Genomic DNA, 27,877 nt, shown 5'->3' with positions numbered 1-27,877 from the left:
AGAACAAGTTCTCATTTACAATTGCGACCTGGCCAAGATAAAGCAAAGCGGTTCGACAGATACAACGACACAGAGTTACACATGGAGTAAAACAAACATACAGTCAATAATACAGTATAAACAAGTCTATATACAATGTGAGCAAATGAGGTGAGAAGGGAGGTAAAGGCAAAAAAGGCCATGGTGGCAAAGTAAATACAATATAGCACAATAAAACACTGGAATGGTAGTTTTGCAATGGAAGAAATGTGCAAAGTAGAAATAAAAATAATGGGGTGCAAAGGAGCAAAATAAATAAATTAATTAAATACAGTTGGGAAAGAGGTAGTTGTTTGGGCTAAATTATAGGTGGGCTATGTACAGGTGCAGTAATCTGTAAGATGCTCTGACAGTTGGTGCTTAAAGCTAGTGAGGGATATAAGTGTTTCCAGTTTCAGAGATTTTTGAAGTTCGTTCCAGTCATTGGCAGCAGAGAACTGGAAGGAGAGGCGGCCAAAGAAAGAATTGGTTTTGGGGGTGACTGTGGCGGGGAGGAAATTAAACGTGCAATCATCCCACTGGGCACAAATGTCAAATCAACGTCTATTCCACGTTGGTTAAACATAATTTCATTGAAATTACATGTAAACAACGTTGATTCAACCAGTGAGTGCCAAGTGGCATGTTTGAAATGTTCTTCTACCCGTATCACCTTTATCTTACCACTAGATGGAGGCACCGTAGCATGCCCATACATTCACAGACGGATTAAATGCATGAAGAATCCGTTACTCCTCCATTTATCCTTTGAATCAACTTTTTACACATAGTTAAAAATCACTGAACATTTTAGATTTTTCTATGGGGGTCAAAAATAAAAAAAAATTAACTGAGAGGCTTGGCCCCTAGAGACATCTGCAGTAGAAGTTTTGCCTATGTCAGTGTTTCCCAAATTCGGTCCTCGGGACCCCAAGGGTTGCACGTTTTGGTTTTTGCCCTAGCACTACACAGTTGATTCAAATAATCAACTAATCATCAAGCTTTCATAATTTGACTCAGCTGTTTAGTGTTAGTGCAAAAACCGAAACGCGCACCTCTTGGAGGGGTCCCAGTGTCGTGTGCTACATTTTAAAATATCTATTTGTGAGAATCGGGTTGGCCGTAGCCTGAATGACAAAATAGGACGCATCTAAATGTTTATGGTTAGATACCAAACAAATCTCTCTCTCTCTCTCTGTCACACACACACACCTCATTGAAAGAAAGTTGACCAGAGGCAGTTAACCCATATCATTCCTATGGTAAGAGAAGAGAAGAAACTTGAGAGGATTTCAAGCAGTGCACAGACTGTTTTAACTGTATCTATGTATCTATTTTGGGGTGTCAAGCACCTGCAAAAAAACGAGAAACAAAGAATTAGATGTCTACTGTCTTCCAGATAGCCCTTAGATCTTTTATCTTTTCATTTCTCCGACCGTGGAGAACCATAACTCCTCTGACTCCTCCAGCTTGGACACCACCACCCCGGATTAGGGCCATCTGATTTTGAGCCTGGGGCTGTGCTGTGCACTGGTCCTCCCTGGTAACATAGTTGTCCTGGTTGTCATTCTGCTCTGCCCGTCTCGACGCCCCAACTTTACCCTGTGCCTCATGCCGAACCTGGTGTCCTCCGACATCCTGTGGCCTGGCCACGGTGCCCGTGTGGATCTATACTGAGTGTATAAAAAACATTAGGATCACTTTTCTAAAATTTAGTTGCACCCCCTTTTCCATCACAATCACCTCAATTCGTCGGGGCATGGACCCTACAAGGTGTTCGAAAGCGTTCCACACGGATGCTGGCTCATGTTGACTCCAATGCTTCACGGAGTTGTGTCAAGTCGGCTGTAATGGATCCCTAATCCGAATAGCTCGCTCCAACTCATCCCACAGAAACTCAACCTGATTGAGATCTGGTGACTGGGCAGGCCACTGCAGCAAGATGAATTCAGTGTCATGTTCGTGGAACCATTCCTGGACAATCCTAGCCTTGTGACATGGGGCATTATCCTGCTGAAAAAATGCATGTGCAGATGGATACACTGCTGCCATGAAGGGATGCACCTGAATGGGAATGATGTTCAGATATCGTGAGGCGTTAAAACATTGCTCCACTTTTATCAAGGGGCCCAATGTGTGCCATGAAAACCTACCCCACACCATCACACCACCACCAGCCTGTAATGTTGACAAGCGGCATGATGGATGCATGTATTCATGTGGTTTTATCCATATTCTAGTTCTCCCATCAGAGTGAAACAGCAGTTTTTCCACTTCTCCAGTATTTTCATTCCTCAGCCCACTACTACTGCAGTTTCTTGTTTTGAGCTGAAAGAAGTGGATCTCTGTAACGTCGTCGGCTGCCATACTCCATTCGTGTCATGGTATGACGAGTTGTGCATTCTTTTATGGGTCTTTGGGCACCATTGTTGTACTGGACAGTCAGTTGACTAACTGTAGCCCGTCTGTTGCTCTGCACAATTCGTGTCAGCCTCCTTTATCCCCTTTCATCAATTACCATATTCGACCACTGGCCTGCCGTTGGATGGATGTCCTTTGGGTGGTGGACCATTCTTGATACACACAGGAAACTGTTTAGCGTGAAAAACCCAGTACTTGACACAATCAATCTGGTGTGCCTGTCACCAACTACTATACCCCGTTCAAAGGTACTTAAATCTTTTGTCTTGCCCATTCACTAATATACTAATATGCAATCCATGTCTCAATTGTCTCATGACTTAAAAATCCTTCTTTATCCTGTCTCCTCCCCTACATCAACACTGATTGAAGTGCATTTAACTGCTGATAAAGTATCCTAGCACCTGGATTCACATGGTCAGTCTAAGTCACAGAAAGAGCAGGTTTCCTTAATGTTTTGTACACCCGGTATATACAGTGCCTTCGGAAAGTATTCAGACTCCTTGACTTTTTCCACATTTTGTTATGTTACAGACTTATTCTAAAATGGATGTCATATATTTTTCTCAGCAATCTACACATAATTAAAATATATTTAATATTTGAGCTTCTTCAAAATAGCCACCCTTTACATTGATGACAGCTTTGCACACTCTTGACATTCTCTCAACCAGCTTCATGAGGTAGTCACCTGGAATGCATTTCAATTAACAGGTGTGCCTTGTTAAAAGTTAATTTGTGGAATTTCTTTCCTTAATGTGTTTGAGCTAATCAGCTGTTTTGAGCCAATCAGCTGTGTTGTGTCAAAGTAGTGGTGGTATACAGAAGATAGCCTTATTCGGTGAAAGACCATTTCCATATCATGGCAAAAACAGCTCAAATAAGCAAAGAGAAACGGCAGTCCATCATTACTTTAATTAAGACATGAAGGTCAGTCAATGAGGAACATTTCAAGAACTTTGAAAGTTTCTTCAAGTGCAGTCGCAAAAACCATCAAGCGGCATCATGAAACTGGCTCTCACAGGAAAGGAGGACCCATAATTACCTCTGCTGCAGAGGATAAGTTCATTACAAATTGCAGCCCAAATAAATGCTTCACAGAGTTCAAGTAACACACATCTCAACATCAACTGTCCAGAGGAGACTGCGTGAATCAGGCCTTCGTGGTCAAATTGCTGTGAAGAAACCACTACTGAAGGACACCAATAAGAAGAAGAGACTTCCTTGGGCCAAGAAACATGAGCAATGGGCATTAGACCGGTGGAAATCCTTCCTTTGGTCTGATGAGTACAAATTTGAGATGTTTGGCTCCAACTGCCGTGTCTTTGTGAGACGCAGAGTAGGAGAACAGATGCTCTCCTCATGTGTGGTTCTCACCGTGAAGCATGGAGGAGGAGGTGTGATGGTGTGGGTTTGCTTTTCTGGTGACACTGTCTGTGATTTATTTAGAATTCAAGGCACACTTAACCAGCATGGCTACCACAGCATTCTGCAACAATACATCATCCCATCTGGTTTGCGCTTCGTGGGACTATAATTTGTTTTTCAACAAGACAATGACCCAACACATCTCCAGGCTGTGTAAGGGCTATTTGACCAAGAAGGAGAGTGATGGAGTGCTGCATCAGATGACATGGCGTCCACAATCACCCGACCTCAACCGAACTGTACAATCACCCGGCCTCAACACAACTTAAATGGTTTGGGATGAGTTGGGATGAGTTGGATCGCAGAGTGAAAGAAAAGCAGCCAACAAGTGCTCAGCATATGTTGGAACTCCTTCTAGACTGTTGGAAAAGCATTCCTCATGAAGATGGTTGAGAGAATGCCAAGAGTGTGCAAAGCTGTCATCAAGGCAAAGGGTGGCTACTTTGAAGAATCTCAAATATAAAATATATTTTGATTTGTTTGACACTTTTTTGGTTATACATGAATTCATGTGTTATTTCATAGTTTTGATGTCTTCCTCATTATTCTACAATGTGAAAAATAGTCAAAGTAAAGAAAACCCCTTGAATGAGTAGGTGTGTCCAAACCTTTGACTGGTACTGTATATAAATATGAACATAAAATAGGATTTCATTGGTACCAGACAGGTTGACATTGATTCTGCCTTTAATATGTTTAGTAGTAATTTTAAATATTATTTTAATTACCATCATATTTGTATTTTATTCAGACTATCGTCAAATTTAATAAAAATAAAAATATTGTAACAAAAAATTGTAGTATCATTGAATTGGAAATCAAATGACATGCATGGGAAAGCATATTCTTTACAACAAATATTACATCCATAGAATGAAAGTATTAATGGATTTATCTCACAAAAACATATATCACATACACATACACAGAAATCTTACAACAGTAAGTATTGTTTTTCTGGGAACTATACATAATCATACAAATTGTACAACGAGCATATGATCCAATGAGGGGAATTATACATGTTTTCATTTGATATTCACACTATGCACATGTATTCATTGAATTATTCCAGACGTATGCACAGTTGCAAGAAAAAAGTATGTGAACCCTTTGGAATTACCTGGATTTCTGCATAAATCTGATCTTCATCCAAGTCACAACAATTGACAAACATAGTGTGCTTAAATTAATAACACACACATTATTTTAATTGTCTTGTCTGTATTGAATACATCATTTAAGCATTCACAGTGTAGCTTGGAATATGTATGTGAACCCCTAGGCTAATGACTTCTCCTAAAGCTAATTGAAGTCGGGAGTCAGCTAACCTGGAGTCCGATCAATAAGACTGGAGATTGTCACGCCCTGAGCATAGTTTGCTTTGTATGTTCTATGTTTTGTTTGGTCAGGGTGTGATCTGAGTGGGCATTCTATGTTGTATGTCTAGTTTGTCTGTTTCTGTGTTTGGCCTGATATGGTTCTCAATCAGAGGCAGGTGTTAGTCATTGTCTCTAAATGGGAACCATATTTAGGTAGCCTGTTTTGTCATTGTGGGTTGTGGGTGATTGTCTATGTTATGTTGCTTGTTAGCACAGGTTCATTAGCGTCACGGTGTTGTTTTGTAGTGTTCAGTTTTTCCATTAAAATGACGAACACTTACCACGCCACATCTTGGTCCGATCCTTACTCCTCTTCGTACGAAGAGGAGGAAATCTGCCGTGACAGAGATATTGGTTTGAGCTGCCTTGCCCTATAAAAAAAACACTCACAAAATTTGAGTTTGCTATTCACAAGAATCATTGTCTGATGTGAACCATGCCTCGAACAAAAGAGATCTCCGAAGACCTACGTTTAAGAATGGTTGACTTGCATAAAGCTGGAAAGGGTTACAAAAGTATCTCTAAAAGCCTTGATGTTCATCACTTCACAGTAAGCCCGATTGTCTATAAATGGAGAAAGTTCAGCACTGTTGCTACTCTCCCTAGGTGTGGCCTTCCTGCAACGATGACTGCAAGAGCACAGCACAGAATGCTCAATGAGGTTAAGAAGAATCCTAGTGTCAGCTAAAGACTTGCAGAAATATCTGGAACATGCTAACATCTCTGTTGATTCTACGATACGGAAAACAAAAAACAAGAATGGTGTTCATGGGAGGATACCACAAAAGAAGCCACTGCTGTGCAAAAAAAACCATATCTACATTAAATATGTTAGTCGATAATGAAACCACTCAATAGAACAGTCATGACACAGCTGGACTGATGAGTTCCTATACATGTGGAAACAAAAAAGACAACATTCCAACATTCCAATTAAATGATGTCATTAACTGTATAAAGTGAAAAGTATTGAATAAATTGCACAATCCACATGAATAACATATAGTGGAAACAAAGCTTGGTCCTTTCAAAATACATTTGGTTTAGTATCTAACTATCAAACTAATGTTTGATACACAAATCATTGTCACCTGTTAGCCTATTCTTGCAGTCCAATACTTAACTATTGGATGTTTTCAGTATGAGCATAATCAAATGTTGCAATAAAAATGTCCCTTGGTATAGTGCAGCTTGTGCAGATATGTTGGCGCATCGATGGTGTAGAGAATACAGCTAAGTTGCTGCATTATACATATTTTCATTTCCATTGAACTCACCTAGTAATGTAGACATACGTGTCAGCTTTTGTTTGAGGATCTCTTCTGTCAAACGCTTCTTGCTGACAGCAGATACTTTTGAATCAGTTCTCTATCATGATTGCCTGACAACAGTCAATGTGCTGGCAAGCTGATTTTATCCACACTTACACGCTCTTACTGGTTTGTATGATATCTAATCATGAATTTCCATCCATTCATTTTCTCAAGAACTCATCCTGTTCCTTGTTCAAGTTTTTCCTTGGTCATTGAAGATATCAGCAGAGCTTTTGCCTTCATTTCCTGAAGTTTCTTTGCCCTGTTGACATTTTCTGTTTTTCTATAAATCAGAAGATCAATGTATTCCTCTGCTATCAATGGATTGGGCCTTAGTGCAATCTCCTCCAGCCTTGCCACACATATGTATGAAGTCTCCAGCAGTTCGATTCCTTTGTCGTCTGCTTCTTTTATCTCAGACTGAATCTTCTCTTCCATATCCTCTGCTGTGATTTTTCCACCTAGTCCCTGTCCATACTCAAATTTGATATCATTGTATGTTTTCTTCACAACTTTTGGAGTCATCTGGTATACCACCTTTTCTTTGACATGATCTTTCCAGGAACATTTTACTGGGGAAATTTTACACTGGCGGTTTCTCATGGCTTCACAAAGAAATAACAGCTTCTGTGGTGCTAATGGACACCTTAGATGACAAGTCATTCCACAGTTGTTGCAATTAGTTGCCATCTTTTCAGATTCAACTCTTACAAATGTGATAGTGATGACCACACATTCAAAAATCCTTTTGAGCCTCTATCATTTCCTTGTTTTCTTTTAAGACGTTTTGAATTTCTTTAAGTTCGATTTGTTTGTCAAGGGTTACCTTTAGCTGATCTTCTATCCCAATACAAGCCTCAAGATGTCTGCGTTCCGCTAGCACTTCTTGGGTCAGCTGCAAGCTTCTTGTTTCCAGCGTTGTTAGTAGGTTGATGAACTTTGTCATGCTTTTCTCTCCCATTGCCCAATGTCTTTTATTATTTGTTATTATATGTGGATCAGCTGATCTGTTTGTGAAAGATGTCATGTTGAATTTCAGAGTCTCTTTTGAACATGGAATCCCTGCTTCTTTAATGGCATTAAGAGCAGGGGGAGGATGATTGCCTCTGCTTGCAAATGTGATGAGTGCCAGGATGTTTTTTTCAATGTCTTTTCCAAATATGGAAAGGATGGACTCAAATCTGTAGTGTTGGGTGAGGGTGAGACGAACCTCATCCTCTCTAACAACAAAACACACGGCATAAATTTGGTATACTCCATTTTATGACTTAAACAATTCTTGAAGGTTTTTAGTAATGAGTTGATCTTGTTCAAACCCATTTGTGTCTCCAAATCCTGGGGTGTCGATGATTGTAACTGAAAAAGGAACACGGTCCCCTTCATGGCCAAAGATTTCATACACAGTGATGGCAGTAGTTTGAGATGCAGTTTGACTCTTTTTTTAATCTGGGATTAATTGGAATCTTTTGTCGTCCTCGAAATTGACCCCAAGGATGTAGTTGGCAATATAGTTGATGAGAGTTGATTTCCGGGACCACCCATACGTAGAATGTATGCACACATGACTGTAAGTCGCTTTGGATAAAGCGTCTGCTAAATGGCATATATTATTATATATTATGTACTGAAAAATATGTGTCATTAAATGTACCAACTATAGACTTCTGCTGCTCTATATTTATACTGTTTAATAGTATACATATCAAATAGAATGCATATTTAAGCGTGTCTATGTCATCATGTGCCTAACTTTACAATTTAAAAATGGTCTAGTTATGCTGCTGCTGCTACAAAACGACTGCCTCACCTCCAAGGTCCGCTGTTTCAACTTCATGTAGTAGACACACGTTGTGATCTATGTCTACAGCAGTAGTAGTACTAGCATCTACAGTATGGATAGGTAGGCTATGTGTTAGGTTTTAAATTTAGTCTAGCTAGTTAACAAATATCACGCAAATACTGGGGAATACAGTTATAATAATATAGAAATAATAGCTAATTAGCTAGCCATAGCTGGTAGTGGTAGCTCATTTAAATAAATAAAAATATTTAACCAGGTAGGACAGTTGAGAACAAGTTCTCAATTACGACTACACCTGGCCAAGACAAAGCAAAGCAGTGCGACAAATGCAACAACACAGAGTTACACATAAACAAACATACAGTCAATAACACAATAGAAAATAATCTATGTACAGTGTGTGCAAAGGTAGAAGAGTAGGGGGGTAAGGCAATAAATAGGCAATAGAGGCGAAATAATCACAATTTAGCATTAGCACTTGAGATGTGCAGATGATGAGTAGAGATACTGGGGTTCAAAAGATCAAGAGGGTAAGTAATAATATCAGGATGAGGTAGTTGGGTGTGCTATTTACAAATTGGCTGTGTAAAGGTACAGTGATCGGTAAGCTGCTCTGAAAGGTGATGCATAAAGTTAGAGAGGGTTAGTTAGTTCTAAGGCTTTTTGAGTACTCTGGAGTACTGGAGAGATGCCAATGAAGACTGAGATTCCACCGCAAGCACCGGGCGTGTTAATTCCATACCTATCCTTTCCCCCCTCATCCTTCATTTATAATTTTTTCCCTGTTCTGGTCTAAGGGTTCCATCTATGTATTGGGGGACTCCAGCTTCAGTGATTTTTGCAATTCATCCCAGTCATTGGCAGCAGAGAACTGGAAGGAAAGGCGGCAAAGGTAAGTGTTGGCTTTGGGGATGACCAGTGAAATATACCTGCTGGAGCGCGTGCTACAGGTTGGTGTTGCTAAGGTGACCAGTGAGCTGAGATAAGGCGGGACTTTACCTAGCAAAGACTTATAGATGACCTGGGGCCAGTGGGTTTGGCGACGAATATGTAGTGATGGCCAGCCAATGAGAGCATACAGGTCGCAGTGGTGGGTAGTATATGGGGCTTTGGTGACTTAACGGATGGCACTGTGATAGAATACATCCAGTTTGCTGAGTAGAGTGTTATATATAATAATAATAATAATAATAATAATATATGCCATTTTTGTGTTGGGGGCTATTTTGTAAATGACATTGCCGAAGTCAAGGATCGGTAGGATAGTCAGTTTTACGAGGGTATGTTTGGCAGCATGAGTGAAGGAGGCTTTGTTGCGAAATAGGAAGCAGATTCTAGATTTAATTTTGGATTGGAGATGCTTAATGTGAGTCTTGAAGGAGAGTTTACAGTCTAACCAGACACCTAGGTATATGTAGTTGTTCACATATTCTAGGTCAGAACCGTCCAGAGTAGTGATGCTAGTCAGGCGGGAGGGTGCTGGCAGCAATCGGTTGAAGAGCATGCATTTAGTTTTACTAGCATTTAAAAGCAGTTGGAGGCCATGGAAGGAGTGTTGTATGGTGTTGAAGCTCGTCTGGAGGTTAGTTAACATAGTGTCCAAAAAAGGGCCAGAAGTATACAGAATGGTGTCGTCTGCGTAGAGGTGAATCAGAGAATCACCAGAAGCAAGAGAGACATCATTGATTTATACAGAGACGAATTGAACCCTGTGGCACCCCCATAGAGACTGCCAGAGGTCCGGACAACAGGCCCTCCGATTTGACACACTGAACTCTATCTGAGAAGTAGTTGGTGAACCAGACGAGGCAGTCATTTGAGAAACCAAGGCTGTTGAGTCTGCGGAAAAGAATGTGGTGATTGACAGAGTCGAAAGCCTTGGCCAGCTCGATGAATATGGCTGCACAGTATTGTCTCTTATCGATGGCGTTTATGACATCGTTTAGGACCTTGAGCGTGGCTGAGGTGCACACATGACCAGCTCTGAAACCAGATTGCAAAGCAGAGAAGTTACGGTGGATTCGAAATGGCCGTTAATCTGTTTGTTAACTTGGCTTTTGAAGACCTTAGAAAGGCAGGGTAGGATAGATATAGGTCTGCCGCAGTTTGGGTCTAGAGTGTCTCCCCTTTGAAGATGGGGATGACAACGGCAGCTTTCCAATCTTTGGGAATCTCAGACGATATGAAAGAGAGGTTGAACAGGCTAGTAATAGGGGTTGCAACAATTTCTGCAGATAATTTTAGAAAGAGCGGGTCCAGATTGTCTAGCCCGCTGATTTTTAGGGGTTCAGATTTTGCAGCTCTTTCAGAACATCAGCTATCTGAATTTGGGTGAAAGAGGAGTGGGGGAGGCATGGGCGAGTTGCTGTGTGGGGTGCAGGGCTGTTGACCTGGGTAGGGGTAAGCCAGGTGGAAAGCATGGCCAGTCGTAGAAAAATGCTTATTGAAATTCTCAATTATCGTGAATTTATTGATGGTGACAGTGTTTCCTAGCCTCAGTGCAGTGGGCAGCTGGAAGGAGGTGCTCTTATTCTCCATAGACTTTACAGTCAAATTTCTGTTTGAAAAAGCTAGCCTTTGCTTTCCTAACTGCCTGTGTATATTTGTTCCTAACGTCCCTGAAAAGTTGCATATCACAGGGGCTATTCGATGCTAATGCAGTACGCCACAGGATGTTTTTAGGCTGGTCAAGGGCAGTCAGGTCTGGAATGAACCAAGGGCTATATCTGTTCCTGTTTCTACACTTTTTGAATGGGGAATGTTTTTTTAAGATGGTGAGGAAGGCACTTTTAAAGAATAACCAGGCATCCTCTACTGACAGGATGAGGTCAATATCCTTCCAGGATAGCCGGGCCAGGTCAATTAGAAAGGCTTGCTCGCTGAAGTGTTTTAGGGAGTGTTTGACGGTGATGAGGGGTGGTTGTTTGACCGCAGACCCATTACGGATACAGGCAATGAGGCAGTGATCGCTGAAATCCTGGTTGAAGACAGCAGAGGTGTATTTGCAAGGGCAAGTTGGTTAGGATATTATCTCTGAGGGTTTACGGATTTGGTGTTGTTCCTGGTAGGTTCATTGATAATTTGTGTGAGATTGAGGGCATCGAGCTTAGATTGTAGGATGGCCGGGGTGTTAAGCATGTCCCAGTTTAGGTCACCTAGCAGCACGAGCTCTGAAGATAGATGGGGGGCAATCAATTCACATATGGTGTCCAGAGCACAGCTGGGGGCAGAGGGAGGTCTATAGCAAGCAGCAACGGTGAGAGACTTGTTTTTGGAAAGGTGGATTTTTAAAGGTAGAAGCTTGAATTGTTTGGGTACAGACCTGGATAGTAAAACAGAACTCTGCAGGCTATCTCTGCAGTAGATTGCAACTCCACCCCCTTTGGCAGTTCTATCTTGTCTGAAAACGTTATAGTTAGGGATGGAAAGTTCAGGATTCAGACATGGCTAGGACATCCGGGTTGGCAGAGTGTGCTAAAGCAGTGAATAAAACAAACTTAGGTAGGAGGCTTCTAATGTTAACATTCATGGAACCAAAGCTTTTACGGCTACAGAAGTCAACAAATGAGAGCACCTGGGGAGTAGGAGTGGAGCTAGGCACTGCAGGGCCTGGATTAATCTTTACATCATCAGAGGAACAGAGGAGGAGTTGGATAAGGGTACGGCTAAAGGCTATAAGAACTGGTCGTCTAGTACGTTCAGAGCAGAGAGTAAAATGAGCAGATTTCTGGGCGCGATAGAATAGATTCAAGGCATAATATACAGACAAAGGTATGGTAGGATGTGAATACAGTGGATGTAAACCTAGGAATTGATTGATGATGAGAGATGGGCATTAGTATTTAATTCACCCAGCTCGATGTAGGTTTAGGATACTACATGATACTCAAATTTTCCCTATACCCATCATGAGATACTACGACCAAGACTTAAAATTAAAGTTTATAATGAAGGTGCACATGTCGAGAGACAAATCAGAGTAATTAAAGTGACAGACAGTGACACATTCAATACCGCATTGACACTCTTGCTTGCATCTAGCTGATCTGGGATATAATCATTAGTCCAAACGGAGTTTCCATTAGACAAATTCATGTAGGTCCATCTGCGTTTAGTTCCTTTTAAGAAGCATTTTGCAACAATCAACAGAATGAATACACCCCTGATAACCCCCACACACAGTTCACTTTCAAACAGCAGCAGCCTTACAGCATCATCACTTTGCTTGTTGTATAATTCCTTCTCGTATCTGCGCACTCTCTTCCTCCCACCTTTTCCATTCGCTTGTGGAGTTCAGTGCACTACAAAACAGCTGTCTGTGATAAGTCCAAAAAGACCTCTCCATGCCAAACCTTTATACCATAACTGCAACACAGACTACATCATTGTAATCATATTAGCTATTGTCATAGTTAACTAAACTACTTAGTAAACCCCCAATCAATCCATGTGTACAATCACACAGTACAGCAAGCAGTTTAGCAGTTACACCGGCGGGCCCCGGTGGTGATACATTTATAAAACCTAAAGCTTACCTTGACTTGGAAGAGTTGCAGTGTTGGATAGCCTTAGCTACCTAGCTAACATAAATAGCATCCCTCTCTATTTAAGTCAGGTTGTTAAGTAGGCCAAATTAGCTGCATTAGCTAGCTAAGTAACTGAAAGGTAAACCACAACTACAAATACAACCAAATATAGCTATCTTTCTCTCGCTTGCTCACTCGCTCTCTCTTTCTGTCTCTGCTTCTCCTTAAGTTTGAAGAGATTTATTTAAAAACTGTTAAACTATTGTTTTTCTCTCTCTCTGAGTCAACTACTCACCACACTTTATGCACTGCAGTGCTAGCTAGCTGTAGCTTATAATTTCAATACTATATTCATTCTCTGATTCTTTGATTAGATGGTCATAGTGTCAATTCATGCTGCAGGAGCTCTGATTGGTTGGAGGACGTCCTCCGGAAGAAGGAGGCGAGAACCATGAGCCTCCTAGGTTTTATATTGAAGTCTATGTACCCAGAGGAGGACAGAAAATAGCCATCCTTCGGCTACACCATGGTGCTCTTGAGGCTACTGTAGACCATTGCAAAACAGCTTGTTTTAATCAGTTATTTGGTGATATTTAGTAGAATTTTATCTAAAAATGATACCTTTCTAAATGTTGACTCGTTGACAAAGCCAAGTTTCATTAGAACATTGTGTGAAGTATTTGTTATGACATAGGCCTACACTTCTCAGGGTAAACTTTTGTGATCCAACTTGCAATAAAAGGCCATTTGAGATCATGAGAATGTAGATGAGGTGAAAATATCATACTGTCGATTTATATGTGTCTCAAAAAGCGCAAGTAAAACCCAAGCTCATCTTCTGCTCTTAGATTTTTTTAAGGACCCAATCTGGAACATATTCAAAGGTCCATTTCTATTGGAGAAACATGGGACGATTCAGAACCATAGATTATATGTGAACAAGAGTTTTGAGCAGTCTGACTGTGAGTCGAATGCCTTTGTATCCGATTCCCCTGGAGAATTTTGAATCCTCCGTCAGCTGACCTGCTATTATGCTACATTTGCCTGTGCCACAGGTGAACCCCGGTCTCCGGCTCAGGGACAATATGTGGACTAGAGTTGTGGTGTTAGCGACTCAGCTGCACTGTATCTGTTTCCTAACACAAACACACTTAAAATAAACAGTGTAAACAAGTGCTACATTCTCACTGAGTCCAAGTGGTTGTGGCTTTACAAACTCACATTTAAAAAAAAAACTCTATATACAAGGTTAAAGATTGACCGAATGGACCTATGCTAGAGAGGAAGCTCAAGGGCGAGGCAACATTAAGTGGCCCGCTTCATAACTCTGTCTGGCCTTGCTTTGCTCAAATCAAGAAAGCTGCATATGCAACCACATGAGGGATTTAGAGTGTGTGCATGAATGCACGTGTGCATTTGTGTAAAAGATGGGACATTTGCATAGCTGTCCTGCCTGACTGCTTCACATACATTTAAAACCCCAGTGTTGATCAGTGATTGTTCACTCCTTTCAGATCCACTGACACGCAGCACAATGATGATGTCACTGATTCTACTGCTGGGAACACTGTTCAGGGTGAGAGACACTTTGACCAACTTTTATTCATGTTTGGTTTAGCTTCATATTTAATCATTTGGTTTTGACTGATATGTTTCATGATAGGCTTCCGAAGATTAGCAATGTCTATTTCTTGTGATAACCTTACTAATCAGCTTTCTTCACTTTTATTTTATTTTTCAGAATCATCAGCAGATATAATTCTGACTCAGTCTCCTAAATCTCAGTCTGTTAGTCCAGGAGAGACTGTCTCTATCAGCTGTACAGCCAGTTCACGTACTAGTGATTATCTCCAGTGGTACCTGCAGAAACCTGGAGAAGCTCCTAAACTCCTGGTTTATGCTGCTACAACCCGTCAGTCTGGGATTCCAGGTCGTTTCAGTGGGAGTGGATCTGGTTTTCCTCATACTCATTACACTCTGACCATCACTGGAGTCCAGGCTGAAGATGCAGCAGATTACTACTGTCAGCAGGGTCGGAGCACTCCGTTTACACAGTGTTAGAACGCCATACAAAAACCTTCTTCAGCTAAAGAGGAACTGCTCTGACTCAACAGCTGCAGAGCTACTAAAGCTTGAGAGAACTTTATCAAAATATGGCACATTATCAATCATACTATATAACTTGTTTAGACTATAAAGGATTATCTTTCAATGTATTAGGCAAAGAAATGGAAACCATTGCAATCAGGCTAAGTGTTTATTTTCATAGATTCAATTATTGTATAATTTGGTCAATTAATATGAACATCTCATGAATTTAAAAAAATGAATTTAAAATTATAAAACGTAAATTAATAGAAGTGTTGCATTTAATACATAGAAATCTATTTGACCCCAACCCAGATAGGTCCAACACATTGAATCAATATTTGAATTTGAAAACAAAACAAGTAAGGCTTTTATGTTTTTGTATTCACAACTAAAGTCAGTTATGTGATACATTTGATCTCCTAATGTTATCACAAGTCCTAACTGTGAGTCGTAAAGTGTGTTTTTGTCTCTGTCTGTGTGTTTCTATCTCCTATTGAAGGTTGTATTCATGGCTGGGGCTCCTCTGATCTCTGATCAGTATGACTAAGGGAGACTTCCAGTAGAATCCTGCTGGATTGCAACTCTAGTCTGGAACACTCTTCTCTCTGGAGCTTCATTCACAAACACACTGGGACACGGAGGATACTGAGCTGTAGAGGATGCTTCTCTTTTGAAGAAGATGCTGAACAAAGTGTTATAAGTAAAGATTGGGATGTGTTTCCTGTTATGTTCAGGACATCAGGTACTGATTTACCGCTGTTCATGACTGATCTCTGAAAGTTGAACCTGTCTGACTCAACTCAACTACTCATCACACTGTCCCAACCCAACTTCTACACCCCTTCAACCCTGAAAGATTGAAGGAAGTCATATTGATTCCAATTTAAGAAGCACCCCTTTCATATGATTAAACAGTACATACAGAAATGCACATAGCTAACCATACAGTATTAAACCCATCAAAATAACCTTTGAGTAAAGTTCTCCATTTCAGCATTATACAAAGTCCAGTGTAAAGTCTGCTTCCACAGCCCATGTTCAGTTCTCTATTCAAATATATAGCTGCCCCAGTCCCAGAGGATTTGACTTCAGGGGATTGTGATGGAGTGGAAACTCAAATTTGCATGGCCAAAGTGACTGCCACACTCCCAGAATAGAGCAGTACCGTGGCCCGATGTTCACCTGTCCCCAGAGAGTAATCAGTGAATTCTTCAGTGTAGGTATCAATCATGGCTTCCGTATTTGTAAAATCATGAAGACTAGTGAGTTTAAAGCACATGGCTTCAGTTTTGGTATAATCATGACCATTGAGTTTAGAGCACATAGCTTTACTATCGCTGCAGATATCATTTTGAGGGGTACCAAATTTGGCCCAATAGCCATGCATTCTTTGAGAGAGGTTCATAGACTGAAATGTATTAGAAAAATAATAATTTACTATGGGTCATGAATATCTCCATGTGTAATGGTAAAACTCATTTGATAAGGATATCCAGGCAACAATATTAAGGATGGAAAAGTTATTTATTATCTCAACATGTCAGAACCAACAGCAGTACAGAAAAGCTCATTTAATTTTTTGTCTTTTTGTCCATTAAAATAACATCAAATTGATCAGAAATACAGTGTAGACATTGTTAATGTTGTAAATGACTATTGTAGCTAGAAACGGGATATTTTTTAATGGAATATCTACATGGGCGTACAGAGGCCCATTATCAGCAACCATCACTCCTGTGTTCCAATGGCACGCTGTGTTAGCTAATCCAAGTTTATAATGTTAATAAATCATTAGAAAACCCTTTTGCAATTATGTTAGGACAGCTGAAAACTGTTGACCTGATTAAAGAAGCAATAAAACTGGCCTTCTTTAGACTAGTTGAGTATCTGCAGTATCAGCTTCCAGTCTGAGGGGAAGCCCTTGTTGGCCAGGCACATGAAAGTGGCCTTCCCCTGCTGCAGCTCCACGCTGGAGGGGGTAGGACTGTCAGGGTTGGACCAACGTCACCTAGGAGATAGGTAGTTAGGGAGAGGGGAGCTAACGATCAAATCACCAGATTGATACGACAATATTGCTGCAGCAGTTTCAAATCTTAGCTGTAAATGAAGGTTTTTCCATTCGTAGGCTTCTGTTCTTCAAACAGAGAGTTCATTTATAATTCCTTATGTCACTCTTTCACTTCCCTTTGAGAAGCTACTGAAGCATATTATAACTACATGAGATGACTGAAAATACAATCAACTATCTTCAAAATGTAATTATTTCAAATGTGAAATATTTCAGCATACTTCTCACTTATTGTAATGCAGAGTAATAAAATGCTAAATAAACTAAAGTAAAAAAATGAATACAATAAAATAACAATAAACGGGCTACAGTGCATTCGGAAAATATTCAGACCCATTGACTTTTTCCACATTTTGTTACGTTACAGCCTTATTCTAAAATTGATTAAATTGTTTTGTTTCTTCATCCATCTACACACAATACCCCATAAAGAGAAAGCAAAAACAGATTTTTAGAAATGTAAATATGACATTTACATAAGTACTCAAACCCTTTACTCAGTACTTTGTTGACGCACCATTGGCAGCGATTACAACCTTGAGTCTTCTTGGGTATGACGCTACAAGCTTGGCACACATTTATTTGGGGAGTTTCTCCCACTCTTCTCTGCAGATCCTCTCAGGCTATGTAAGGTTGGATGGGGAGGGTTACTGCACAGCTATTTTTAGGTCTCTCCAGAGATGTTCTATCGGGTTAAAGTCTGGGATCTGGCTGGGCCACCCAAGGACATTCAGAGACTTGTCCCGAAGCCACTCCTATGTTGTTTTGACTGTGTGCTTAAGGTTGTTTACTTTTGGAAGATAAACCTTCACCCCAGTCTGAATTCCTGAGTGCTCTGGAACAGATTTGCATCAAGGATCTCACTGTACTTTGCTCCAGTTATCTTTCCCTCGATCCTGACTTGTGTCCAAGTCCCTGCCGCTGAAAGACATCCCCGCAGCATGGTGCCGCCACTACCGTGCTTCACCGTAGAGATGGTGCAAGGTTTCCTCTAGACGTGACGCTTGGCATTCAGGCCAAAGAGTTAGATCTTGGTTTCATCAGACCAGAGAATTTTGTTTCTCATAGACTGAGAGTCCTTTAAGTGCATTTTGGCAAACCCCAAGCAGGCTGTCATGTGCCTTTTACTGAGGAGTGGGTTCCGTCTGGCCACTCTACCATAATGGCCTGATTGGTGGAGTGCCACAAAGATGGTTGTCCTTCTGGAAGGTTCTCCCATCTCCACAGAGGAATTCTGGAGGTCTGTCAGAGTGACCATTGGGTTCTTGGTCACCACCCTGACTAAGGCCCTTCTCCCACGATTGCTCAGTATTGTTATTGTGAAGTGGACAAGTCTAGGAGTAGCAACAGCTCAACCGCGAAGTGTTAGGCCACACAAGCTCACAGAACGGAACCGCCGAGTGCTGAGGCGCGTAAAAATAGTATTTTCCTCGGTTGCAACACTGACTACCGAATTCCAAACTGCCTCTGGAAGCAATGCCAGCAAAATAACTGTTTGTTGGGAGATTCAAGAAATGGATTTCCTTGGCTGAGCAGTCACACACAAGCATAAGATCACCATGCGCAATTCCAAGCGTTCTCTGGAGTGATGACTCACACTTCAACATCTGGCAGTCCGACAGACGAATCTACAGCATACAATGACATCTAGACGATTCTGTGATTCCAACTTTGTGGCAAAACGTTGGGGAACGCCCTTTCCTGTTTCAGCATGACAATGCCCTTGTGAACAAAGTGAGGTACATACAGAAATGGTTTGTTGAGATTGGTGTGGAAGAACTTGACTGGCCAGCACAGAGCCCTGACCTCAACCCCATCGAACACTTTTGGGATGAATTGGAAGGAATGGTCTGTTCCATATCTTCAATCAAATTAAACATGTACAACTGTTACATTACAATGTTTCATGGTATTTTTCATCAGTTGTTTTATATGAAATGTAATTTCCACCACACTCTGTCATTGCCACAATGCTAATTCATCACCATCACAGTACATATTTTTGAGGCAAAGGTGTATTAAAATACAATTGATATTGACTATTTTTCCCATATGTGGACCGTATATGCGTGTTCTTAAGATAACTCCTAAAATAATGTAAAATATTACGATTTTAATGTGGTAAATTCAGGTTTCTAAGTATCATTAAGGCACATATGGACATTTGACATGACAATGATGAATACATTTAATTAAGAAAACTTCCAAATAGTAAAGAAATACATGAAAAAATCTAATTTGTGTAAAATGTTATACGAAATACCATAGGCACAATTTCTGTAAATTCCTTTTCAGCTAAAATAGAAAATGTTATGACGTGGTGGTAATGACATTTCCCCTCTGGTATTTGGGGAAACTGATTAAAAGCTTTATATTCTTAAATAGTATGGTCTTAGCCACTAGTAGATCTTGTTTCCAGACAGTGTGACGAACATTTTCAGAAAGATAAAAAGCAGTTTCAATAGGTTTCATTTTCAAAAACATTTAACATCCAAACGTGCCCGTATTCGTAAAATCAACCGGCTATGAAACGAAACAGCAGAAATACTTTGAAAAGAGCTACTGCAGTATTTTTATAACCCTAATATAGGGGCGTGTCATGCCAAATAGTGTCCCCCTCTACGTCACAATGGGATTCGATTAGTTCTGGCTTCTGCTGCTAGGGCTGTTGCTTGAATTTGAAACATTCTGACAGGATTACGTAATGAATCAAAGCGTCCGTTGCTATGCTGGTTGCCTGGTTACCTCGTAGCGGTCGCGAAGGAAGGAGGACGCGGACAGTTCTAGTTCTATTTCACCTCAGAAGCGCTCGCTTAGTCCGGGCAAAAAATGTTTCCTCCGAATTGCTCTCCAAGGACGGTGTTTTTGACCGTGACAACCTGCTGACTACCTGCTGCTTCAGTGGACCGAAGAGACTGGAAAGAGAACACTATTTATTTACCATGTATTTGTTTTTATATAAATAAGTACATATTGTTTAATAGGAATAAAGCTGTTTTTAAGGTGTTTTATATAGATTTTATAGTGACATTACTAGCTACTTATTTACCTCAGCCAGACAGTTTTATTTAGCTAAAGTCGTTATCTAAATGAGCTATCTAGCTGTTATTGTAGCTGCTTTCTGTTTGTCTAGCTAGCTAACTTTTTTTATTTTTCTAGCTAGCTAACTGTTATTGTAGCTGCTTTCGATTTGTATGTAATTTAATGGCATCCTCGAAAATATTGTATCTTTCCAACCATGCAAAGTACTATGAAGGCACTGATCTCGACAAGAGGCTCATCGTTCGTAGGGGGGCAGAGAAATTCACAATTCAGTTCATTTCTGTTACTGTTAGATAACTGGAAGTATTTATGAACAACCATTTAACAACAATTTATTTTTCATCTAGCTAACGTTAGTTGGTCATCTACATGTTGCTAGCTATACATTTAGTTATATGTCAGTCAGATTTAGGTATCTAGCTATAAGTTAACCCTGATCAATCAAATGGATAGGTATAAACAATTATGGTAACTCCAACTGCTCTTAACTAAATTTAGGTGTCTTTTTATTTGACAGAGCGAGACCCATACAGAAAGAGAGAGAGAGGAAGAAAGTGAGAAAGAAAGTGACAGAGGGAGAGAGAGAGGTGGGAATAGAGTGAAAAACAGAGAGAGAAATGAAGAGCGAGAGAAAGACATCAATGCAAACTTACTTAGACTTTAGTATTTCAACAACTCTTCTCTTCCAATTTTTTAGGCAATCACATGTACCTACCGGGGAAGGATGGCCAGCCACACAGGAGAGTGATTTTCACCAAGGAGGAAATGGAGGCCGTGCTGACAGAGATGCATGCTGGACATTTCGGAGTGAATCGCATGATTGCCAAAATCAACGGTCAACCACTGAAATCCCTGACGCCTTACACTTCGGTGAAGCCCGTGAGACAAAGTATGTTAAGCCTTGGTTGACATTTGAGAAAGCAATAAATGGTTGTTATGCTGAGCTCATGAAAAAAGACAAGCCAGTGTATGAATCAAATGTATTTGCATATGAATGGAGTGGAAATTAACTGATTTTGTGATCTGCTAGGTAAGCAACTTTAATGTGTCAAGCAGATTACATGTTTTCATTGCCATTTCCAAAACGTAGCAACGTGTTTAAGACATGGATTTCATGTTGTAATGTTATCAAGGTACCAAAATGTGGTTAGAATTCATGTTGCTAAATGACTTAAATGTAAATGTAATGTAAATGTATGTTTTCATTTTATTAGCTAAACAAAACATGTTTAAACAGTGAATAAATCAGCCTTGTTTGCATAGCGATGATGAAAAGAACGTCATTTAGGCTGTAATGATCTCCAAAATTTGAATCATTAGGTAATCACACCTTTGATATAGCAACGGACGCTAATAGTTTGTCAAATCCCATCGTGACGTAGAGGGGGACCCTATTTGGCTGGGGGAAATTATTTGGCATGACAGGCCCAACAAATTAACCACCAGCCAATGTGACTGGTGAAATACACATTCTTGCGTTACTCTACCCACATTTGGCAGGTGGCTGGTGTTCATTTTATGCCCTACATAGGACACTGAGAAGATAGTTTCAAGCTATATATACACTGAACAAAAACATTAACGCAACATGCAACAATTTCAAAGATTTTACTGAGTTACAGTTCATATAAGGAAATCAGTCAATTGAAATAAATAAATTAGACCCTAATCTAGGGATACAGATATGCATCTGTTGGTCACAGATACCTTTAAAAAAAGTAGGGGAGTGGATCAGAAAACCAGTCCATATGTGGTAAAAAATACAATTTGCCTCATCCAGCATGACACATCTCCTTCACATAGAGTTGATCAGGCTGTTGATTGTGGCCTGTTGAATGTTGTCCCATTCTTCTTCAATGACTGTACAAAGTTGCTGGATATTAGTGGGAACACGCTGTCATACACGTCAATCCAGAGCATCCCAAACATGCTCAATGTGTGACCTGTTTGGTGAATGAGTGTGCAGGCCATGGAAGAACTGGAACATTTTCAGCTTCCAGAAAATGTGTATAGATCCTTGCGTCATGGGGTCGTGCATTATCATGCTGAAACATGAGGTGATGTTGGCAGATGACTGGCAAGACAATGGGCCTCAGGATTTCATCACGATATGTCTGTGCATTCAAATGCCCATTGATAAAATGCAATTGTGTTCGTTGTCCGTAGCTTATGCCTTCCCACACCATAACCCCACAGCCACCATGGGGCACTCTGTTCACAAAGTTGACAGCAACAAACCGCTCGCCCACATGACACCATACACGTGGTCTGCAGTTGTGAGGCTGGTTGGAAGTTCTGCCAAATTCTCTGAAGCTACATTGGATGTGGCTTATGGTAGAGACATGAACATTTAATTATCTGGTGGACATTCCTGCAGTCAGAATGCAAATTGCACGGTCCCCCAAACTTGAGACATTTGGTTGTGTGACAAAACTGCACATTTTAGAGTGGCCTTTTATTTCCCCCAGCAAACACTGCACCTGTGTAATGATCATTCTGTTTAATCAGCTTATTTATATGCCACACCTGTCAGGTGGATAGATTCTCTTGGTAAAGTAGAAATGCTCATTAACTAGGATGTAAACACATTTTTGTGCACAACGTTTTAGAGAAATAAGCTTTTTGTGCTTATGGACAATTTCTGTAATCCTTTAATTCAGCTCATTAAACATGGGACCAGGACTTTGTGTGTTGCGTTTATATTTTTGTTCAGTATACAGTATATGGGCAAAATGTCTACTGCAGATTGTGGATGTGTCTAGGGGCCAGCCTCTACGTTTTGTATATTTTACCACCATTATGAATTCATCATTTTCCTTTGACTTTAACAGTGTGTAAAAAGTTGATCTGAACTTTTGACAGCTAAATGGATGAGTAATGAATTCTTCATGCATTTCATCCTCCTTTGTCCGTGAATGTATGGACATGCTTCAATGCTGCTATCTAGTGGTAAGGTAAGGGTGATAAGGGTAGAAGAACATTTCAAACATGCCACTTGTCACTCACTGGTTGAATCAACGTTGTTTCCACGTCATTTCAATGACATTATGTTGAACCAATGTGGAACAGACATTGAATTGACATCTGTGCCCAGTATACAATATGGATGGGTGGGTCTGTCGTTCTAGGCTAACAATGCAGAAGACAGAAAAGAGAACATTTGCATGTTTGAGGGGATCACTTTTGTGATCTCGGTTGACCATCCAAAGTCTGTTGTATTATGGGGATAAAAAAATCTGATTTCCTCCTACATGACAACTGCGTAAACTTTACAAAAACCATGTGATCAAAGGTCATGAAGTTTTGACTGTAGTTGACTGCAAGTTTCTGCAGTTTCTCCTCACCAGTTGCAAATTGCAGCCATCGCCTGCGTTGTGGGAGGCTCTATTGTCAACCAATCATTAGGGTGTTGTTGTTTGACCCATATGAACGTGACCAAAGACATGACTGAAACAGCATTTCCACAATTCATGTGATATTTGAGATATTTCAGGTTGTGACTGTGTGATATGTGGGTTAGAGACATTATGTTTATTTTGACATAATGAAGAAAAACATTTGCAGATGCACCTCTCCCCAACTTCACTCCTTGGGCTTGTTCGACATTTAGGCGACTGCCAACTGACTGATCTACAAATCACCTTCCATCATAAATAATGTCTCATTATTATTTGTTGGTCAGTCAGTCACAATTTACCCATGATACATTACGGTTTTGATCCTCTCGAACAATCCCCTTGACTTTTGTTTACAGTTGGTTGCTTTCGCCTTACCGCTCAATATTAGGAAAGTGTCCTTAATGTTTTGTACACTCAGTGTATAGTGTCATAACCCAAGAATTAAAGCAATTCTAATGTCCAGCAACCTTGCTAGCCGGCATGCCAGCTAAGATAGTAAATTTAGCTGCTTTAACTTCATTGATAGCCTGAACTGGCTTGGTAGCTAATTATGAGGTTGGGAGATTAGGAACCCATGAAGCTGGCTAGCTGAAGCTAACTTAATAAAATTGATAGGTGGCTAGTATCACCAAGAAATAATACAACATTTTAGTTGTATTTATTAATCCGTGAAGGCTACATAGCTTGATCAAATTCATTTACAAACATATATCCTGCGAGTCCTGCCCATCACAGGAGAGCTAAAATCGAATAAAATGATGATGAAACTGTTTTCATGCAGTAGAGAATCTAGGGTCCTGCCTAGCATATGTGTGCTCCGTGGTGCAGGAACAACTTACTAGGGACAGTGGTGGGGGGGAGGGACTATTTGGCTGTTGCAGTCAGAGTGCCTCTTCCACAATACCGCTGACAGATATTTTTTATAAATAACTATATAAGAATTTGGGCTTGTGACATTTTCCACATTTTGTTGTGTAACACGGTGGGACTCAGATGGATTTAATTGTCCATTTTTGTCAACAATCTAAGTGAATAATGGATTTAATTGTCATTTTAAGTCAAATCTGTAATTATATGTAGGCCACTTGGGAACATTCAATGTTGTCTTGGTAAGCAACTCCAGTGTATATTAGGCATTGTGTTTTAGGTTATTGTCCTGCTGAAAGGGGAATTTGTCTCCCAGTGTCTATTGGAAAGCAGGCTGAACCAGGTTTTCCTCTAGGATTTTGCTTGTGCTTAGCTCCATTCCATTTCATTTACCCCCACAAAAACTCCCTAGTCCTTACCGATGACAAGCATACCCATAACATGATGCAGCCACCGCCATGCTTGAAATTATGAAGTGTGGTACTCAGTGATGTGTTTTGTTGGATTTTCCCCAAACATAACGCCTTTTATTCAGGACATAAAGTTAGAGAGGAGCTAGTCATTCAAAAAACATTTGAAACACTATTATAACTTGTCATGTGACTTGTTAAGCACATTTTTACTGCCAAACGTATTTAGGCTTGTCATAACAAAGGGGTTGAATACTTATTGACTCACGCCATTTCAGCTTTTCATTTTTAAATCATTTGTAAAAAATAAAATACATTTTTTTACATTTAAAAAAAAAATACATGATAATATGGGGTATTTTGTGTAGTTCCACAAAATCTCAATTTATTCAACTGTTAAACAACAAAATGTGGAAAAAGTCAAAGGGTGTGAATACATTCTGGAGGCACTGTGTATCAACATAGTCCCAAAGCAGTTTTCAAAATGTAGATAATTCAATGGGGAACGTGAATGTGTCCAGTCTACTGGAGTTCCAGAGTGTACCAGTAGGGGGCATCAGTTCCATGTCTCTGTTACCATTCCCCTCTGTGTCTGTCTGGAGGTTTTTGCACAGCCAGTCAATCAGAATCTGTCACTGTGGTGGACTTTCGGTGGAGGGACCAAACTGAGTGTTGGCAGTAAGTATTCAAATCTAGACCCTGACCTCTGAAATCAAAATCTAATACATTTTATTAACAGCATTTACAACTCCCTTAAATATAAAGTAGATATGTCTATTTATTTTTTCAGAATTGTTGTTGCATTTGTTTTCCTTAGATGTAAATATAGTTAAATTAAAAAGTCTATTCAAGGTCTAATATATCAAACAAGGTTATACAGTGTGTATTCATTTGGAACAGAGATACTGTTGAAATCAGTGGTTTAGAAAAATGTAGCTTTACAAAGAGCAAAAGCAGTGTCTCTATAGTGTCAGAGGTTTTTGTACGGCCGCTGAATGAGATTGTATCACTGTGGTTAACTTTTGGTGGAGGCACTAGACTGGATGTTGGAAGTAAGTTTACCTACCTCTAATATAGAAAATGTTCTGACCTTGCATATAGATGCACTGATGATCTTGTGAGAAAGATTCAAATTGAAAGAAATGCTATGCATGGTTATGTTTGAAGTAAAATAGTTATTCTCTTCATACGAGTCACCAAATACCTTTAGGTTAGACCTAAAATATTAAGCTATTGTTTTTGGTTAAGTAACCCTTTCTCGTAAATAATATCACTATTCATTTTATTTGAATGTGTCTTTTAAATGTATATGATTGTTGTAAGATCGTTATACTCTACTTAAATTGACTCCTTCAGCATTCAGCTGCAAGGTATTGCTTAGCTTTGCTATCCATTGAAATGTTTTGCTATTTTGCGAAGTCCAGCTGTTCTGCTGTTCATATGAATGTACATTCATTTTCAATTTGTGGTTGAATATCATGTAAATGACACACAACTTCATTCACCTTCTTTTGATAAGTTAAAACTTAAATGTTTTAGTGTGTCTTTTAAATTAAATGTATATCATTGTTAGATGGTTGCAGTCAAGTAGGCATATTTTAAACTAATTAGAAATACATTCATAATTTAAGAATTGTTCTTTAAAATAATAATAATAATTAATATTGAAATGCAGTTTGATTCTTAAAAGTTTATTACATTACAATGAGTGAAAAGTATACTGAAATATTCCACATTTTAAATAGTTAAATTTTGAAGATAGTTGGATGTATTTTCAGTCATCTCACGTAGTTATAATATGCTTCAGTAGCTACTCAAAGGGAAGTGAAATAGTGACAGAAAGACTGATAAACTAACTGTCTGTATGAGGATCAGAAACCTACTGATGGAAAAAAAATGTAATTTACAGCTAAGATGTTAAACTGCTGCATCAATATTGTCGTATCAATCTAGTGATTGATTGTTAGTTCCCCTCTCCCTAACTTCCCACCTGTCCCCTAGGTGACGTTCGTCCCACCCTGACAGTCCTGCCCCCCTCCAGTGTGGAGCTGCAGCAGGGGAAGGCCACTCTCATGTGCCTGGCCAACAAGGGCTTCCCCTCAGACTGGAAGCTGAGCTGGAAGGTGGACAGCAGCAGCAGCAACACCTGGGAGGTGACCGGGAGCCCCGGGGTCCTGGAGAAGGACGGCCACTACAGCTGGAGCAGCACCCTGACCCTCCCTGTTGATCAGTGGAAGAAGGTGGGCTCTGTGACCTGTGAGGCCACCCAGGGCTCCCAGTCTCCTCTCTCTGAGACACTGAAGAGAGACCAGTGTTCTGATTAATGAGCTCCCCCGTCTGACTCCACTTTTTTTACTCTGTTCTGCCCTCAGCATCTCTCCTTCTTACTGATCCAGCACTACTACCACACTGGTCTGGTTCTGGGCTGGGCCTTTCTCCAGAATATCTGTCTGATTCTGATGCCAAAGTTCTGCTTGGCTTTCTTACATTTGTTATAATCTTTATTCCTGTAATGCTGTTGGTTCTGACATGCTGAGATAATAAATACTTTTCCCATCCTTAATATTGTTGCCTGGATATCCTTATAATGGTTTTACCATTATATATGTATATATATATATGTATAATGTATATTATGTATTAAAAAAAAAAACTTATACATTTCAGTCAATGAACCTCTCTCATAGGGTGCATGGCTAATTGGGCCAAATGTGTTACCTGTCAAAGTGATACCTGGTCTTAATTATAATATAAATACTGAAGCCATGTGCTTTAAACTCGCTGGTCTTCATGGTGATACTAATAATACTGAAAAACTCACTGAAACTCTCTGGGGACACGTGAACATCTGGCCACGGTACTGCTCTATTCTGGGAGTGTGGAAATCATTCTGGTCATGCAAATCTGAGTTCCACTCCACCACAGCTCACAATGTCCTGAAGTCAAATCCTCTGGGACTGGGGCAGCTGTGAACATGGGTGGGGGAAGCAGACTTTACATTGGACTTTGCATAACGTTCAAATGGGGAATTCTACTCAAGGGGATTTTTATGGGTTTAATACTGTGTGGTTAACTGTGTATTTATGACTACTACTATGCACTGTTATGTCAA

The 27,877-nt window shown here is 40.1% G+C and overlaps 1 protein-coding gene and 1 long non-coding RNA gene across 3 annotated transcripts; both read left to right on the top strand.

The window, feature by feature from the left end:
• Positions 1–14,398: 14,398 nt before the first annotated feature.
• Positions 14,399–27,328, top strand: LOC124012217 (immunoglobulin kappa light chain-like; the record flags this gene model as incomplete). The annotated part of the gene is made up of 5 exons (XM_046325693.1): positions 14,399–14,465; positions 14,631–14,934; positions 25,406–25,443; positions 26,767–27,005; positions 27,138–27,328. Coding segments are annotated over 5 exons (774 nt in total), but the record flags the coding sequence as incomplete, so codon positions are not given.
• On the top strand, positions 18,902–21,352 carry LOC124012574. 2 transcript variants are annotated; one of them, XR_006834739.1, is made up of 3 exons: positions 18,902–19,992; positions 20,608–20,677; positions 20,788–21,352. It is a non-coding gene; the product is annotated as an uncharacterized LOC124012574 (long non-coding RNA). The 2 variants fall into 2 exon arrangements; XR_006834738.1 differs by having other exon boundaries at positions 20,608–21,352.
• Positions 27,329–27,877: the final 549 nt, after the last annotated feature.

The sequence above is a fragment of the Oncorhynchus gorbuscha genome, linkage group LG24 (genome assembly GCF_021184085.1).
Source record: "Oncorhynchus gorbuscha isolate QuinsamMale2020 ecotype Even-year linkage group LG24, OgorEven_v1.0, whole genome shotgun sequence".
Taxonomy (NCBI): domain Eukaryota; kingdom Metazoa; phylum Chordata; class Actinopteri; order Salmoniformes; family Salmonidae; genus Oncorhynchus; species Oncorhynchus gorbuscha.
The sequence above is the reverse complement of the archived record's forward strand: the minus strand, read 5'-3'. Positions and strand labels throughout refer to the sequence as shown.